Source organism: Typopeltis vanoorti, chromosome 1 (genome assembly GCF_054136105.1).
Source record: "Typopeltis vanoorti isolate ZY-2024b chromosome 1, IOZ_Tvanoo_1.0, whole genome shotgun sequence".
Classification (NCBI taxonomy): Eukaryota; Metazoa; Arthropoda; class Arachnida; order Uropygi; family Thelyphonidae; genus Typopeltis; species Typopeltis vanoorti.
In genome coordinates, this window is record NC_143549.1 from 149,587,774 (window position 1) to 149,607,885 (window position 20,112).

Here is a 20,112-nt window from a genome sequence, read left to right on the forward strand (position 1 = left end):
CTGCTCTCACTTTCACATAGACGCTTGGTCTCTGCAACTTGTATATTCTATAAATATTTCCACGGGAAATGTTCATCTGAAAGAGCATCAATAATCCCCCCCACACACACACTCTGATGATTCTGATGACTAAGCCGATTGAAACACGTACAGCTGCCTTCCAACATCCTTTCAGTATGCCTTGAAACCCACAGAACAAGTTTCTTTTCATCCTCCTTCATCCCTGCTACTGCGGTACTGTGGAATAGTCTTCCCTCCTGACGTATTTCCCAAGGAATACAACATACAGGCTTTCAAATCAAATGTCAACAAGTTTCTCCTTTCCCAACCCACTACCCATATAAGGTACTAACATACTATAGATTGACCAGCCAACCTCTATAATATGGGCCCAACGTAAAAAAAAAAAGTTGTAACAACTTACAAAACTTGTAGGATTATATTTTATTATACTCATTAATTATCTTAAAACATGTGGTCACAATACCAGAAATTGTCTACAAAACTTCTGAATCATAGAAACTTATGCATTCAGTATGAAATATCATTGTGAGTGGTGATCCACATTCCTTATTGAGATACTTTGAAAATCTCATTTTGACCTCTTGTTTTGGATCATTGTCTTCACCTACCTGTTTTTTACTGAATTAAATTATTTATTTATGGCTTTTGTAGGAGTTTCTTTCATATCTCATATCACACTGCTTTTTACCAAATTGCATAAAAATTCATCATACAGTTTTTGTGTTATGATTTTTCTCTTTGTTTCTTAATTTATGGAGACCTCTGTATAATAAATATCATTATTGATCTTATTTCATATAAAGTATAATAAAACATAAAAAAAATATTTTTTTTTTAAAGTTAAGGCACATAGATATGGACAGAAGTAAATATGATTGATAGTTTAACTGTTGTTAGACTAAATCTTTTTTTTTTTCTCTTTCAAAATCAATGCCTTTTGATTATATCAGCTAGTTGAGAAAACTTCCAAGATTACACATTATCACAAAGATGGCTACAATGGTGCTATACTTCAATGTCTTGCTGTGAATGAAGCTCTTCGTATGGACTCAGGAACACAGCTGGATCCAGTTAAGTTTTTAGATAACTTAATTAACAAAATGGAACATGTAGAGAAATGTGGATTAAAAGAAAGGTAAATATTGTAGTATTTTTTCTTTGTTTTAATGAGTGTGTGTGTGTGTGATTATTTAGTGAGTTGCTTATTTCTGCATATTGTTTAAATGATAAGCATTTCCCATGGATGATATCTTGACTACTGTTATGGAGAATTTAACATCAGGGATTTTGTAAGATGCAATGTATGTAAAATGTATTCATTACTGAGGATTAAAATTTGTGGATGGAAAATGAAAATGACAAGAGATTGTGTTGAACATGTTTTGTAAGTGAGATATATATATATATATATATATATATATATATATATATATATATATATATATATATGTACGTAAAGTGAGATTGCAGAATGGTAACTTCTGATGAAAATGTGAGTGCCATAGAGAATGTAAATGGGAACGAGCATCGGTAAACAATACAATTAATAATATGAAAGCTTAGGAGAATGAAGAGGTAGCTTTAATTTGAGAAATAACTTTCTACTTATTCATTGTCTAGACATAGTATGATTTTGAGCAAGGAGAAACATCTGGTGCACTTGATGGTACACTTGATGCGTACTTGATGAATTGGTGATGGTGTGTTTTTGTAGTTAATCTTTAAGTGACTTGAATATATAGGGTGTTGCAAAAGAGGGGATGTACAACTTTGATGACAATAGAAGGTAAATAGTGATAGATGAACAATTCTTATTACCATGTTAATGTAGCATAACACTTGAAATTTCAATACAGACAGTTAAAGTTCGACATGACTCTCTGCTGTAATTCTGCAGATTTCCCATCTGCAATCAGTTTCCTGCCACTTGTGGCAGAGCATATCTGGTGCAAACACTCGATCTTTTGCAAAGCGCCACAAAAAAAAATCTAATGGTGTAAGGTCAGCAGAATGCAGTGGCTATGCTACAGGTCCCCCCTCTACCAAATCATCTGCCTGGAAAAACTGATGTCGAGGTAGTACAATCTTACATCTGTCAGGTGATGAGGAGGTGCTCCATCTTTCTGGATATGTAAGCGTCCATTGTGGTCATCATCATCTAATTATGGTAGCATGTCCAGATACACACCATCAGTAATGGTAGACTCCAGAAGAAAGAAGGGTCTTCTTTTTTCCTTTTTACGGTTTCGTCTTGCTTATGGCGCAAAAAATGTTAGCCCTTTGGGGTGTCGTAAACATGTTCTATGGTGGCATGTGGATTTTTTCTTCCCCAAATTCTGCAGTGAGTGTTTATTTGCTGCCCACTTATGTGAAAAGTGCACTCGTCATTGAAAACAATCATGTCCAAAAAAAGTCCTAATTTTGTTGTATCCTACAGATCATTTCTGTACAGAAATCCTGGTGTATCCTCTTATCTTTACAAGAGTAAATTTGCAGGGCCTTAAATGTAAACACTGTTGTAAAACACATCACAGTCATATGCAGAATATGTAGAATTCCAATTTCATGAGATGCCCATCTAGTTGACTTTCCAGGGCTTCTCTGGAAATTTTCCTGAACTACTTCTTCTTCCACAACAACAGTATGCAACAGTATGCAACCTTCCTGATGATCTTGGATGATGCACAGAACAGCCTGTTTACACAAAATTCTTTTTAGATTGTGTGCCTACTAAGAGGTTCTTTTGATGTACTGCTTGTGAAAATTCCTCTTAACTTATGTTGCAAACTTTGTTTTCTCAAACCAAAACACACGATGTTCTTGCTCTGCACCCTCATTGAAAGTCACCATTTTCAAATGGTGTGACGTATTACAGCATCTAGTGTTGTCATTTGGTAATAAAGTTACGTGACCAAAAATTGATGTTTCACTACGTTATAACACTCTCAGCTTTTGTATGTCTCCCGAGTTATTCACCTGCAAAGTTGTATACACCCTTTTGAAACACCCTGTATTTTATATCAGATGCTAATGCCTGTATAGTTTTGACATTCATATATTGCCTTTTTTGCAAATGGAGAAGATCATATAATTTTGCCAATTTTCTAGTGGTAATTGGACATTTAGGATCTTATTCATGATCTTATTCTTATCCATTCTAGTAGTTTGTATCAATTGACTCTAGAGCATTTGGAAAGTTCCTTATTGATATCATCTTCTCCTGGGCTTCTATCGTTCTTGCATTATTTAAGTGTTGACTCTAAATCTTCAAGGGTAAAGAAGTTTGCTAATTATTTGCAGATAATAGTTCTGAGAGTGGGTCATCAATTGTAGTAATAAGAATGCTAATGGGGGGGGAACTGTAAAAACACTCATGACTTTAATACTTCTTCTGGTCCCCATCTGCCATACGGCCGGGGGAGAGTAGCTATATGCTACCATTCTAGGGAGAGATGATTATGAGCAAGGTGGTTTCCCGTTGCCTTCCTTGCCGTAAGTATTTATGACTGTAACCTGTGTGTTCACGGGGCCGGTTTACCTGCTTGCGGGATGAAAAACCCCAGATAAACTGGCGGAAAAAACCCTGCTGCCCACACCCAAGACTGGCTAACTTGGCTATGGCTGAGGAAGATCCTTAAGCTCCTCACGTCGTGGACGGGAATCGAACCTAGGACACTCCTTCCCCAGGCATATGGTTGCGAAGCGCAAAGCCACTAGGCTAACCACGCGGACTGACTTTAATACATACACACATAATTTTAATTTCTGCTTTTCATCATCTGATGATGTATTTTTTCCCACAAAACAGCCAGCACACCATTATATCACTGGTCTTACATACTGGTGCCCAAAACCTATGGACGAACATTATTTCTGAAGATTACAATTGCAAATTCAGATGAATAAGCTTGTGGCAATTCGTATAATTGATGATTTCAAGTAGAAAGCAGGTACACATTCAAATTTTTGAATTGCATGCAAAAGGAGTCATGTGGTAGTTCTCAACTCAAGATGCATAGTGTTTAAAGGAAGCTATTTTTGCGAAGGAATAAAGTTGTAAAGTTACCTTGTAATATCTCAAAGACATAATCTAGATGATTTCATGTGGGGGAAGAATTATTGGAAAGCTTGAAGAAGGCTGCAGAGTTTGGAATTTCACATAGTGTTGTATCCAGACACTGGGTAGTACTTCGAATCAATGGAACATGTTCCAGACATTTGCTAAGAGGTTGCTGCCATGGAACACGAAGACAGATTTTAGTAACAAAACATAATCTCTATACCATGGCAGATTGGCTTGCAAGTCAGCTTCATTCAAGCAAGTACACACAGATATCTCAACAAATTGTGGCATGATGTCTGCAACAAATAGTTCTATATGTCCAAAAGTCTGTAGTTTGCATCCTTTTATCCACAGCTGATCATAGAGCATGTTTTTAGTGGTGTTGTATTCATAAAAATTCAACAGGACACTGATGAGCTAATGTACTCTTTACAAAAAAGAGCTGTTTTAGTCTTTCCCCCAGTTCTAGATGACACTTCATCTGGTGTGAAAGTGGTAGCACTGCTTAGCATTGTGAGAATGTGCTTGAAAGAAACATATACAGTGGTAGTGGTGGGGTCATCGTGTGGGGAGGCATTATGCTTGATGGATGCACCAAACTACAAGTGCTGGAAAAAGAAACTATGACTGGTGAACGATATTGCAATGAAGTTCTTCAACATCTTGTTTAATTGTTGTGTGGTGTGCTATAGGTGAAGAATTCACCTACAGCACACCACACCAAAGTGCCAAACGGATAACAGTGCCACATAACATCCTACATGAGCAGTGGAGATACTTCTGAGATTAATCAAATTGAGTGGGCAGCATGTTTCCCAGATCACATTCCCATAGAACACATTTGTGATGCAATAAGGAGATGCATTGCTGCTTGAAATCCCCTCCAGAAAACAAAGCATTATCCTTGCTCTGAAGGAGGAGTAGGCCAGTTTGCCTCAAGAACTCTGGAATCACTTTGTGCTATGCATGGTACAATGTTGTGAGAGCTGCTTGCAGTTCGAGATGAGCACATTCCATATTGAAATGTCTCTCCACATAGTTTTCTGTAAGCACTGTATATTAATTCCTTAACTACGTCCTTTGGAAATTTGTAACTTTTGCAAAAAATATATTTCAATTTAATTTCTATGAAATTTATAACACTTTTTTTTGTATAAATACAATTTATTAGTATGCTGACAATAAATTTATGTCCACATTTGGCTGTAGTCATGAAAACTTTTCATATACAGGTAAAAATGTACTTTGTCCTTAGCTTTTGGATGCCAGCTATATATACTATCTTAGTTTTTCTCGTGGAAAGGCTTAGACCTGGTTATACATTTTTACTAAAAGCTTAAGGAAATTACAACGTATACTAGGATATACGTTAAAATAAATTTTAATACACTTCCAATATTTCGGCAACTTCACGTTGCCATTTTCATAGGAACTTAAAAACAAGACATGTGCACGCAAGCACAACAAACAGTAAATTTGGACAAAGCAGATAGCTATTCTTTCTCCTAAAAGTCCTGATAGTGCCTCCTAGTGGGCAATGTTGGTATTCTTGGCCGATTGGGCTGAAGGTCTTCTGATGTAGGTTTCCCAAATTTGGGGCAGTCTCATGCAACCAAATTTGTTGAGGTTTGGATTGTTTCTTAGGGCTGAGGCTGATTCCATGAAAAGCCTCTCGTATTTGAATTTACTACGGTGTATTATCGTGGCTTTCTTCCACCGTATTCTATGGCGGGTATCCAGCACATGGTCTGCAAGATCAGAGTGGCTGTATTGGTGAAACTGGATGTAGTCCTTGTGTTCTGAAATTCTGATATTAGCCGTCCTGCTTGTTTGGCCAAAGTAGGACAGCTTATAGCTGTAAGGGACATGGTATACACCAGGTAGGTCTAGGAGGGGAGGTTGGTCTTTAGTAGAGCGGATAAAGGATGCCAATTTTTTATATGGTCTGTAACAAGAAGTTGAGTCATGTTTTTTTTAGGATTTTTGTAATTTTTTCTGAGTGCCTCGGATATAGGGTAGGGTGATTGGATTTAGAGTAATCCTTGTTGTGAGGGGGGTTGTGGTTTATTGGTTTCAATATTTTTTGGATTTTTTTTGGGGGGGGGGGTAGCCATTGACTGAGAAAGTGTTGAGAATGTGGTTTAGTTCTGTGGTTAGGGCATTGTCATCTGAACAGATAAGTTTAGTCCTGTTGTGTAGTGTCTTAATGACTCTATATTGTTGTGAGGCAGGGGGGGGGGGGTTGTTGGTGAATGTATCTGCCTGTATGGGTGGGTTTTCTATAGACTGAGAAAACCAAGGTTCCATCAGGCTGGTGGGTGACTAGTGTGTCTAAGAAAGGAAGGAAGGCAGTTGTTTTTTTCTTCTTCCAGGGTGAATTTGATTCCGGGGTGTCGGTTGTTTAAGTGTGTTAGGAAGGAGAGGAGTACATCAGAGCCATGTGGCCAAATAGCGAATACATCATCAACATAGCAAAGCCATATGGTTGGTTTTTGTGGGGTAGAGTTTAAGGCTTTCTCTTCAAAAGTCGTCATATAAAAGTTGGCCAAGGGTGGGGAGAGTGGAGAACCCATGGCTGTCCCCCTCTATTTATTTGTAGAATTTTCCTTGCCAAACAAAATAGCCTGAGTTCATTGTGAACTGAAATAGGGCTGTGATGTCGGGAGGAAATTTAGCTTGGATTAGCTCGAAGGATTCTTTGAGTGGGACATTTGTGAATAAGGAGGAGACATCAAAACTGGCCATTACGTCAGTGTGTTTGAGTGTAAGGTTTTCTAAGGCGGCTTTGAAGTGGGCTGAGTTTTTTGTGTGTGAAGGTGTGTTGCCAGTATAGTATGTGAGAGTTTGGCCAAATGTTTAGCTGGTTTGTATGTGGGGAAATCAGTGCCATCCACTATGGGACGTAATGGCACATTTTTCTTATGTATTTTTGGGAGTCCATAAATACGGGAGGGGGGGGGATAATGGAGTTAAACGGTTTTAATTTGTTAGTGACTTCTACAGGCCAAGAAGTGACCTTCTTAAGGAGCCTGTGGGGTTTTCTAATTTGTGAGTTGGTGGGATTATACTCGATAGGGAGGTAAGTAGCTTGATCTAACAATAGAGCATTCAGCTTACCCGTGTAATCTTTTGGTTAAGCAATAGTGTTCCGTATATCCGAGGCACTTCGGAAAAAATTACAAAAATCCTAAAAAAACATGATTTAACTTCTTGTTACAGACTATATAAAAAATTGGCATCCCTTATCTGCTCTACTAAAGACCAACCTCCCCTACTAGACCTAACTGGTGTATACCAGGTCCCTTGCAGCTATAAGCTGTTCTACTTTTACCAAACAGGCAGGACAGCTAATTTCAGAACACAAGGACTAAATCCGGTTTCACCAATACAGCCACTCTGATCTTGCAGACCATGCGCTGGATACCCACCATAGAATACGGTGGAAGAAAGCCACAATAATATACCGTAGTAAATTCAAATACGAAAGGCATTTCATGGAATCAGCCTCAGCTCTAAGAAACAATCCAAACCTCAACAAATTTGGTTGCATGAGACTGCCTCAAATTTGGGAAACCTACATCAGAAGACCTTCAGCCCAATCGGCCAAGAATACCAACATTGCCCACTAAGAGGCACCATCAGGTCTTTTAGGAGAAAGAATAGCTATCTGCTTCATCCAAATTTACTGTTTGTTGTGCTTGCATGCACGTGTCTTGTTTTTAAGTTCCTCTGAAAATGGTAACGTGAAGTTGCCGAAATATTGGAAGTGTATTAAAATTTATTTTAATGTATATCCAAGTATACGTTGTAATTTCCTTAAGCTATTTAGTAAAAAAAGTAAAACCACTCCTTAAATTCATTGACCATTCTCACTCTCACCACTCCATCAGGCAATGCATTCCATGGTTTAACCACCCTCCACGCAAAGAAACCACTTCTCACCCTCTTGCTCATGGTTTCCTTTCGTAAATTCCAGGGATGGCCTCTTGTCATCACTCCTTCCCGCTGTTCAACCAAGCGAAAGAACTCCCCAGTGTCAACTCTGTAACCACCATTCAACAGTTTAAAAGTCTCAATCATATCACCTCTCCTTCTTCTATCCACCAAACTCTGCAGTCCACAGCCCCTCAGCCGATCCTCATAACTTACATTGTACAGTCCTGAAACCATCTTTGTTATCTGCCTTTGTACCCTTTCCACAGTTAATTTATCCCCTTTTAGTCCTGGGGACCAAATCTGAGAATAATAGTCTAATTGTGGTCTGAACAGAGTCTTATACAACGGAATGATAACCCTTTTATATCTGCAGTTCAGTGTCCTTCTCATTATTGCAGCAACCCTCTGTGTTACCTTCATCACCTTTGCAATATGTCCCTTAAATTTCAGGTTTCTATCAATCATCAATCGCAGATCTCTTGTCTTCCCTACTTCCTCCAGAATAACTCCTCCCATAGAGTATGCAGCATCCCATCGATGTTTCCCAAACCTCAAGACCTTACATTCTGCTGTATTAAACTGACACCCCCATTCATTTTCCCATCTATCTAGCTTATTCAAATCCTCTTGCAGGGCTACCACATCTGCAAGAGGATTCTTGCTTCGTGTATCCCCCTTCAATCCACTGACAATGTCATTGATATAAAGGTTAAAAAATATAGGTCCCAGTAGTGAGCCCTGTGGGACCCCCACTTGTAACCCTCTGTCTCCTTGAAACTGCCCCACCATAGACAACACTGTGATACCTATCAGACAGCCAATCCTGAATCCAGTTGACCAATGTGACATCCAGACCCACGTGCTGCAACTTAAATATCAGCTTAACATATGGCACCCTGTCAAATGCCTTCGCTAAGTCTAAGAAAATGGCAGTATATGCCTTTCCCTCATCTAATGCTCTTGTAACTTTATTATAAAAGGCTAGCATATTGCTAAAACAAGAGTACCCCTTCAAAAATACATGTTGACTCTCACAGATAACATTACTGTCATCTGCCAAATGCTCTATATGGTCCCTCACTACTTTCTCCAAGATCTTAACAACTACTGATGACACACAAACTGCCCTATAATTATACACTTCCAGTCTACTACCATCCTTATGCAATGGCACTATCTTACCTTCCTTCCATTCCATGGGCACCTTTCCCACAGCCAGACTTTCATTAAAAAGCCAGGTCAAAGGCACTGTCAGTTCCCTTGCACATTCTCTCAAAACTCGTGGTGAAATTCCATCCAGTCCCACAGCTTTACTGACATCCCGAGTACTCAGTATTTGAAACACACTCTCCTCCTGCACCTCTAAACCTTGAACATGCCCTGTCCCTCTAGTGTTAAAATTTACTCCTCCAGGAAATACACCAATAAAGTGTTCGTTGAACAATTCTGCTATGTCCTCTGCATCAGTCACTTTATTCCCATTTTTATCCCACAATATCATTCTTCCACAGTTATTTCTCCTCCTACTGGCCACATAGCTAAAAAATTCCCTAGGATTTTCTTCTTAGAGCCAATCTTCTCTCATATTCCAGTTTCACCTTCCTTACCATACTAGTCACTCTTCTAGCCTGTGTCTTATATTCTTCATGCATCTTCTCTTCACCTGTCTCCTTATATCTCTTCCATAGCCTCTTTTTCACATGCAGTTCCTGTTTAATATTGTTTGTCATCCACTTTACTCCAAATTGTGTCCTCTTCTTCACTCATGGTATTCAACTTACTATTGCTGCTAACAAATATTCTTTCACAATTTCCCATGCACTAATGATATCTCAGCCTTCCAATTCCTCCCTTTATGAAACTTCCCCAAGTTGATGTATTAGACTATTAAAATCACCTGCCTTATAATTCCACATACGTTCCCGTGTCTTTGATACTCCTGCATGTCTATTCATTTTCCAAGTCAAAACCATATGGTCACTCTCTCCAACTGGTGGGAGAGATGTCATATCAGTTATTATCAATTCTTCTGATGTTATAACCAAATCCAAAACTCTTGAACCTCTTGTTCCCTCTATTACATTTTGCCTAAGACATTTGTTCCTCAAGAATTCTAGAAATTCCATTCCCTTATTGCTACATGCATCTTCCTCTCCCCAATTTATACTACTGTAGTTAAAATCTCCCATAACAATTATTCTTCTTGCATTTACCAAACTCAACTGTCTAAACATCTCCTGGTCCCCACCCTCTGTGCTCCTGGGTCTGTAGCAACACCCCACTAAATGTCCTGTCTTGCCCACCTCTACCTCATACCATATGCTTTCAAAATCATTAGTGTCACTGCTTTCCAAAGCCTCCACTCTTAGAGGACATAGGTCGTCACTTATCATAAGCAGTACTCCACCACCATGCTTTCCCTTCCTATCCTGCCAAAAAGTGCTGTACCCAGCAACTTCTATTCCTGTTATTATATCTTCTTCTGTCAACCACATCTCAATGATCCCAATAATTTTTGGACAGGCTAATGTTATCTGTACCACCAATTCCTCTCCTTTATTCCTGGATACTCCTGGCATTAGTATAAAGCATATAAATGCCTTTATTTCTATACCCAGCATTATACCCCTCTAGACTCCACTGAGCTCAGTGTTACCTGATGTCGTCCCCCTTCTCCCAAGTAGCCATTCCCACAAGAGGCCACCCGTGCTACCATCCTCCCTCGGACACACTGACTCTTTCAGAACAGCAATCTCTCCAGATGCCTATGTCCTTCCTCATTCAAATGTAAGCGGTTTCTCGCATACAATTCCTCTCTGTCCTCAAACGTACTCCAAGCATCCACATATTCCAGTCCTCTCTTGTCACACATTCTGGCTATTATGTCATTCAATATTACTGCTCTTCTGCTCAGCTTGTCATTATCATACCTAGGCAACACGCACACTATCTTTCCTCTCTCTCTGTCTTCTTCCATACAGCCTGAAGCTAAAATCTCATATCTCTCGCTGCCCGACTTACATTACCACTCAAGTCATTTGTTCCTACCATCACAATCATCTCATCCACCCTTTCACCTCTCTTAATTGCCATAGCCACACTTTCTATCGTTCCTCCTGGCAAACATTCTTCATGCATCCTATCTTGAACACCACAGATCATTGAGTCCCCATACATTATACCTCTTACCATTCCCTCTCTCCTATTGTTTTTGACTCGTTAAGTTCAGCTCCAAATATCTTGTCATACTTTTTTTCCTGAAATTCTACTACCAGGTATGTTCTTTTAACTATCCTTAATATAATCTAAATTTTATATTATGTGTAAATTTGCCTTTGGTTGGTAAAAGTTGGTTCTATCACCAAATATGCTTATCTATTTCCATTACTCATAATTTTAAATTATGATTATTTTTACAATAGTATTCATAATCAAAAAGAAATACGCGCGAGGATTTGTTTTTGCTAATGTACAAATCATTGGTTAGGTTGTAGCCACAGTAGCCATTTTTTTTTCTTTTTGGGAAAGAGTGCATGCATTTTTGATCTGGGTTTGCTAAATGGAATATTTAGTTACAAAGAGAGATGTGTGTGAAACTATGAAGCTGATGAATTATATATTTGGTTTAATCCTTTATCCAAGTATAAGCAAACAAAGTTTGCACCTGAAGTATTTTCAGGACTTGGGAAACTCGTGGCAAAGGTGGTATAACTTCTCATCACTTGCCTTAGTATCCCATAATGCGAAGCTCATCTCCTTGTGGACATGTATAATGCTATGCATTAAGGGAAGGGTTGTTACCCAGATTGGTTTCGACCTTTATTGAGGTCTCATCAGTGGGAGCCAGATCCGAAGGTGGTGATACTAAGGTGGAGGTAACGGAGAAGTCGTATTTCCATATACCAGTTGCCAAAAGGTGTCACACCTTATTATTAAAATTCTCTCGCTTAGAGATAAGTTGGGTGAAGTTTTTTCAGAACTTATCCCACCTTTACCACGAGTTGCCCCAGTCCTGAAATTACTTCAAGCGCAAACTTTGTTTGTTTACACTTGGATAAAGGATTAAACCAAATATATAATTGATGGCATAGTCAAGTGACAAAAATTCCATCAACTATCTCTAATTCAAGAGAATTTTAATAATAAGATGTGACACCTTTTGGCAACTTGTGTAAGAAAAATATGACTTCTGCATTACTTCAACCTTGGTATCACCTCTGGGTCTGACTCCTTGATGAGACCTCAATAAAGGTCGAAACCGGTCTGAGTGGTGAACCTTCCCTTAATGCATAGCATTATACATGTCTGCAAGGAGATTTGCATTATGGGATACTAAGGCAAGTGATGTGAAGTCATAGCCTCTATATATGAGTTACCTAGACCTGAAGGTGTCAAACCTTATTATTAAAATTCTCTGGATTAGAGATAGTTGATGGAAGTTTTTTCACTTGGCTATGCTACCAATTATATATTTGATTTAATCCTTTCTCCAAGTGTAAGCAAACAAAGTTTGCGCCTGAAGTATTTTCAGGACTGGGGCAAAAAATTTTAAGTTTTTAAGTGTAAGCAAACTTTGTTTGCTTACACTTAAAAACAAGGGGTCATCCATGGAAATTGAATAAAGGTGTGGTTAGTTAGGGGTGTGAGAACTAGATTTTTTTTGCTTGGAGAGTTGTGAATGAGTGGAGTGGGTTGCCACAGTCAATTGTGAGTGCTCTGTCTGTTAATGGGTTCAAGGAGAGGTATGATAGATTGTGTGTGATAGATTAGGTCTCCTGTGATGAGTCTTCGGACCCCATGGAGGTGTCCATATAATAATAATAATCCTGTCACCTTATTGACATCTAGGTTATTTATTTCCTCAAATACCTTCTGTTTACTCACAATTAAGCCATCTTCTCCTATGGCTTCTACACCTGAGTTCCTCATGATTCCACCCTGATCAGGATGAAACACCTTTACAAGTTGATCACTAAATACCTCAGCAATGTCTTCTGCCACAGTTACTATTTTACCATTTTCAGCCATTAATAACATCTTACCATGCTTATTCTTCCTTCTAATTGCTGAATATCTAAAAAAAAAAAAAAAAAAATGTAGGGTTTTTCTTCTCCTGGTTTGCCAATTTCTGAGTCACTCCCTGGCATGTTCTTTATGCTCTTCATGAAACACGTGAATTTCATTTCACTTGCTTTTATTCTTTATCTTGTTTATTTTTTTGCCAGATTTCACTACCATATAATAATGTAGGTACTGCTGGAGTGTTGTACATTTTCAAGCATTTTTCGTTTTGTGCAATATTTATATTGAGCATTTGTTTATTAGGACTATAATCCGTAAAAATTTTGAACTTTTTAATTTTGTCTTATGTTTTTTTCCTTCATATGATATTTCACATTCAAGATAATTAAAAGTGTTTATCTGTTCGATTGTTTTACTATTAATAACCATTTTACTTCTAACTAGAATTTGTTCACAAAATGCCATTCTTTCAGTTTTATATATAAATATTTTCATTCCATACTGTTCTACTACTGTTTAAATTATATGCTGTTCTTTGTAAAATGTCTTCTTTATCTGATATTATTACTTAATTATCAAAAAAGTATTTATTTTTTCATTCTGGGAAATTTCTATATCTGGGTTATTTATAGTGTTCCACTGTGTTAATATTTCATTAATATAAATATTAAAAAGTGTTGGATACAGAAAAAATAGTTGTCTTACTCCTTGGTTTATAGATTTCTTTTCAGACATTTTTTCATTTATCTTTATTTCATGATCTTATTATATTCTCTTTCTCTCGTGGATCTATAATCCATGAGAGAAAGAGATTTGGTATTTGCTGATAGGGTATTTGCAGATAACAATCAGTGCAGGTCATATAAAAATCATAGTCAAACAAAATATAAAGAGGTTCAGAAAATTATTAAAGACAGGATCAAAGAAGCAATTGAAATCTGGATGAATGAAAAATGTAAAGAAATAGAATTTCTACAGGAAAAGCATGACAGTTTTAATCTACACAAAAAGCAGAAAGAGAGGTATATTTAAGAAAAAACAACTATGTATCCTTTGAAAAAAAAAGGGAGAAATAATATCTGAAATGGATGTTAAAATACAAGAATGGAAGGTGCATGCATTCTAAGATCAGAGGTAGAATATGCACTGAATTCAGCTAAAAAATAGTAAAGCCTTAGGCCCTGATTGAATACCAGCTGAAATCGTAAAGTTATTAGAATATGACAACATTACTATATTAGTAAAGCTATTTAATAAGATCCATGATACAGACATAATCCCTCAAGGCCGGTTACAGTGCTTCATCGTGCTACCTAAAAATGCAAATGATAAAACTTGTAGTGACTATAGAATGATTAGTCTAATGAAACAAATAGAAAGAGTGACAAAATTTAAATATCTCGGATGCTGGTTAAATGAAGAATGCAATCCAGAAATGGAAATAAAAATAAAAATTGAAATTGCAAGAAAATATTTTCTCCTGATGAAATCAACATTGTGTAACCTCAATTTAAATTTACTGCTTAAAACAACTATGTATCCTTTGAAAAAAAAGGGAGAAATAATATCTGGAAAGGATGTTAAAATACAAGAATAAATGAAATATCTTTGCTGATAACAAATCCCCAGAAAATGCTTATTAACAGATGGAAGGTCCATGCATTCTAAGATCAGAGGTAGAATATGCACTGAACTCAGCTAAAAAATAGTAGTCTTAGGCCCTGATAGAATACCAGCAGAAATTGTAAAATTATTAGAATGTGACAACATTACTATATTAGTAAAGCTATTTAATAAGATCCATGATACAGGCATAATCCCTCTAGGCCAGTTATAGCACTTCATCGTGCTACCTAAAAATGCAAATGCTAAAACTTGTAGTGACTATAGAGTAATTAGTCTAATGAAACAAATAGAAAGAGTGACAAAATTTAAATATCTCGGATGCTGGTTAAATGAAGAATGCAATCCAGAAATGGAAATAAAAATAAGAATTGAAATTGCAAGAAAATATTTTCTCCTGATGAAATCAACATTGTGTAACCTCAATTTAAATTTACTGCTTAGGATACGCATGGTGAAATGCTATGGATCATCTGCACTGCTGCACGGTGTAGAAACTTGGACCTTGAAGACAACATTAATATATATATTAAAAAAAAAAAAAAAAAATTGAAGGCTTTGAGATGTGGTTATACAGTCAAATGTCAAAAATCCCATGGATAGCAAAAACGTCCAATCAACAAGTACTGGAACAAATGGGGAAATGACATGAACTAGTAATGCAGTAATATAAGGTAACGAATATGAAGCTCAAACTTGCTTTTTCACTTTAAAAGGCCTAGAAGAAGCATTTAAACTTCCTGAAAAAGCTCAAGCAATCTCTGAATCACAAGATTCACTTTGAACAATTTAGTAAATTTCCCTGCGAAATGAATAATGCTTCTGCTTGCTATCAAGCTGTTTTAAACAAGAAGCGAAAGTCAATGAAGCAGATGAACTTGAGGCCTTCTTTGAGGGAAAAAAAAAAAAAAAAAGATGCACCGAAGCTTCCTAGTACTTTGGCAGCGGCTGATTTACCCGGTGATATAAAAATGAGAAAAAATGTAAAATTTTTCTTATGTTATTTTTTTTAAATATGTAAATCTTTATTTACATTTATTTACTTTATTTACATTACATATTTAAATATGTAAAACAAGTACTGGAACAAATGGGGAAATGACATGAACTAGTAATGCAGTAATATAAGGTAACGAATATGAAGCTCAAACTTGCTTTTTCACTTTAAAAGGCCTAGAAGAAGCATTTAAACTTCCTGAAAAAGCTCAAGCAATCTCTGAATCACAAGATTCACTTTGAACAATTTAGTAAATTTCCCTGCGAAATGAATAATGCTTCTGCTTGCTATCAAGCTGTTTTAAACAAGAAGCGAAAGTCAATGAAGCAGATGAACTTGAGGCCTTCTTTGAGGGAAAAAAAAAAAAAAAAAGATGCACCGAAGCTTCCTAGTACTTTGGCAGCGGCTGATTTACCCGGTGATATAAAAATGAGAAAAAATGTAAAATTTTTCTTATGTTATTTTTTTTAAATATGTAAATCTTTGGCCAGTAAAGTCTTTTCTTATCATTTAATATTAATTTTATATTTTATATATTCCTTCTTAGGAACGTAACTCTTGCTTTAGCCTTATTTCAAAGACAGATAAACTCCTGCTTTACGAATTCCCGATTTAAGAACAGTCACCAGAAATCAATTAATTCATAAAGGTGGGAACTACCTGTAATTCAAAAACGGTGAAAATGGTGAAATCATCAGTAACATCTGATATGCTGATAACACAGCTTTCCTGGCTGACAGTATTTAGAATATTCAAAATCTTTTCGAACTAATGAACAAAGAGAGTGGGGAAAAATGGGATTAAGAATAAATAAGACCAAAACTATAATGGTCAAGCAAGAAACCAATTCATAATCAGCACTTTCGTTAAATGGGAAAAAAAAGAGAAAAACTGCATATCTTGGTCACCTACTTTGTAACGAAAAATATAAGATAATTCAATTGATTATAAAAGGGAAGACAAATGGAAGAAGAGAACGAAGAAGAAGATGAAAAAAATTTGGATGGCAGACATCAGACAGTGGACTGGCATGAGTTCTGATGGACTGTTCAGAGTGGCTGAGAATCACTCAAAAGTTGCCAAGGTGGTCACTGACCTCTGATAGGAGATGACACTCAAAGAAGATCTTTGTATATATTCAGTATTACCTGTAGTAAAACATTAAGTTCTTTTATTCTTGTAAAATCACTTCACTTCAATTCACTTCAATTATTCACTTTCCCACGGAAAATGAATAATTGTTCCGTGAAAAATTATGAAAATTAATATTATGAGCCTGGAATGGTTTTAAATGCTGCACCAAGTTCAAACATGTTTGATAATCAGGCACTACTCATTTTGCATGTGGATTGTGCTATTAAGGCTAGCTTGTACTGGCCTTGACTCAGCTGCCCGCGATTGTTGACACCTCCGAGAACGAGCGAAGTATGGAGGTATCTATTCTAGGAAACATGCAGTCACAAGCAAGGTCAATGCGATGCGATGTGATACAGCCTGATTCAGCGATAGTGTGTGCTTAGCTTTATATTGAATACGAGACCGATGATACTCGACTCTAACCAAGGTGTTCCGTCGTAAGAAAAATTTGGGAAATTCTGCTATAGACAAAAGGTAAGTTTCTAAATTAAATATTCTGCTTTTCTCTATAAGTAGTTTTAAACAAACAAACAAAAAAAAAAGTTGCATCTGTTGTAGATTATTTTTTTTCTAAATCCATTTAACATTCTAATGATGTTTTTTCACTGTATATTTTCAATTCTTCCTTAAGTATTTTACAATATATTTTATAGCATGTATTCAATAAACTAATACTCTGTAATTAGCAAGGTTTCTTTTATTTCATTTTTTAAATTACTATATTGCTCTACCTGTATTCCATTCTGCTGGTATTTGTCCATTTGTATATATTTTATTTAAAAAATTTAATAATCTCTGAAGAAATTTTCTTCCAGCAAATTTACACAGCTTGGAGTTTATCCTATTTTCTTTTGCAGATTTAAATTTTTTTTAAATTTTATTTTACTTAGGTTGTTCTTTAATTCTTTCATTGTTATTATATTACTTAAAACATTTTGTAAGTTTTTAGTGTAATTATTTTTGTTAGTATTAACTGTCCAAAGATCTGTAAAATGATTTAAGAATTCTTCGAAATCTGCTTTGCAGTTTTCGAAGAATTTATATTTCTATATATGATGCACATTTTTCCCAGCTTTCTCTGTGTCTCTTTCTGGTTTCTCCTTTGCTTATTGCTTATCGTTGTTTATATTCAGTTTCATATTTTTGTTTTTCCTACTTAACTATCTTTAAAGGCCAGCTTTTTATTTTCAATTATTGTTTTTATTTCATTGTTCCATATATGCAACTTTTTATTTTTATGGTATTTTTATTTGTCCCTAAACTTCCCAATTCTGCTGATGTAATAATTTCTTTCATATTATTCCATTCTCTCTTGATGTCTTCATTGTCTTGTATTTTTTCTAAATAGTTATTAATCCTCTGTTGGTATATATTTCTTTAATAAATTTAGTTTAATCTTTTATCCAAGTGTGAGCAAACAGAGTTTGCACCTGAAAGTATTTTCAGGACTGGGATAAGGTGGTACAACGCCAGGCAACTCGTTGCAAAGGTGGAGCAAGATAACATCACTCCTATCTCAGTATCTCCCATAATACAAAACACATCTCCTTGCAGATATGTATAATGTTATGCATTAAGGGAAGGGCCATTACCCAGACTAGTTTCGACCTTTATTGAGGTCTCTTCAGTGGGAGCCAGGCCCAAGTGGAGATACCAGGCAGAAGCATTAGCAAGGTCATCTCTACCTATAGGAGTTGCCAACGGTGTGCCACCTTTTTATTAAATTATTCTGGATTTAGAGAAAGATGTTGAAAGTTTATTTTTCACTTGGTTAGACTATAATAAATTTTTTCAACGAGCAACGAGTTGTCCGGTGTTGTACCACCTTATCCCAGTCCTGAAGATACTTTCAGGTGCAAACTTTGTTTGCTCACACTTGGATAAAGGATTAAACTAAATTTATTATAGTCTAACCAAGTGAAAAATAAACTTTCAATATATATTTCTTATACCTAAATTGTTTAATAGTCTTACTTTGTAATTAGATTTCTTTAGTTTGTTTATTTTATGTTGTAATGGTTATTATTATTATTTGTATTTTTGTAACCAGTTTGGTGGAAACCGTAATTTCGGCTGCACTAAATAATGATTTGTATCATTTCTAGCTGTCTCCTGACTTTAACATCTAGGAAGAGGTTTGCTGCTTTTCCATTTGCTGTAGCCTATAACTGATTTTTGTCCTCTTGTACACCATGTATATTTGTGTATATTTTAATGTTTGTAGAGTGTATTCATTATTTTTTAATTATTATATAATCAATGGGTCAATTTCCATTTTTGTTTACTGTTGGTTCTTCAAACGTTTCTGTATTATTTTTATTTTATTTTTTTCATTCCTATTCTGGCATTAAGAACTCAAGCTATAATTCTCTTATCTACTTTATTTAATTAATTTATTTTAATTATTAAATTGTTTCTTTAATTTTTCATATATTCCTTGTAACTGTTTATAAAAATCATCATTTTCCTCTTCTTTTCCTTCTTCGAGGGCATACACTCCAGCAACTGTTAAATTTGCTTTATTTAATTTTAATCACACTTCTGATATTTTTTCATTCAAGTATGTATGAGTTATTTTTGATTTAATTTATTTATGGATTAAAATCATTATGCCAGCTTTTGCATGTATTTGTTTGTCTATTCCACTATAACTGATTGTAACTGATATCTGACATCGAATCAGAAGATTGCAGGTTTGAGTCCTGCCATGGACATGAGGTTTTTGAGTGTTGTGCTATTGTCACTATTGAACGTGGCAGTCATGTTGAATTATGCTAGAAAACATGTTTTTAAATTAAAGTATAGTGTTGACTTTTTTTGTCTCAAATTGGGCTGTAGTTGTGCTTTGGTTGGATACAAGTGTCCTTCAGTGGTGTTATTGTTCTAAACTCTGTTGTATATATTGTGTTTTCGCTGCTGTTTGTTTCACTACTTCAGCGTCTAAAGATGCCATCCAACAAGAGACGTACATCAGCAGCTCAGAGGACTTCTATATGAAACTCTGGCTCTGTGTTGGATTTTTCGCAATGGATGCATTATGGAAACTGCTATATGTATGCACCGAAGAATGTGAAGGATCCGTGGACTGTTTGGCTAAATTAGAAGAATGAAAACATCGACATATGTGAGAAGTGTCGGGATAGACTAGAGCGATTAGAAATGGAAGCAGAAGTCAGGACCTTAGCTGAAGAACTTCGGCAGGAGTTCATGAAAATGAACAGTGACTTCATCTTCTGCAAGAGGAATTGGAAGTGCTCAGTAAGGATTCTGGAAATTAAAACTGAGATAAATGTGTTGAATAGAGAAATTA

General features: G+C 36.0%; 1 protein-coding gene across 1 annotated transcript in view; it reads left to right on the forward strand.

Annotated features, from left to right (window-relative positions):
- LOC150110533 (ADP-ribosylhydrolase ARH3-like) overlaps window positions 1-20,112 on the forward strand; it is a 168,497-nt gene that overhangs the window by 63,957 nt on the left and 84,428 nt on the right. The window contains exon 5 of the mRNA XM_090400485.1: window positions 975-1,159. Within this exon, the coding sequence (XP_090256611.1) occupies window positions 975-1,159 (185 nt within the window). The remainder of the gene's footprint in view (window positions 1-974; window positions 1,160-20,112) is intronic.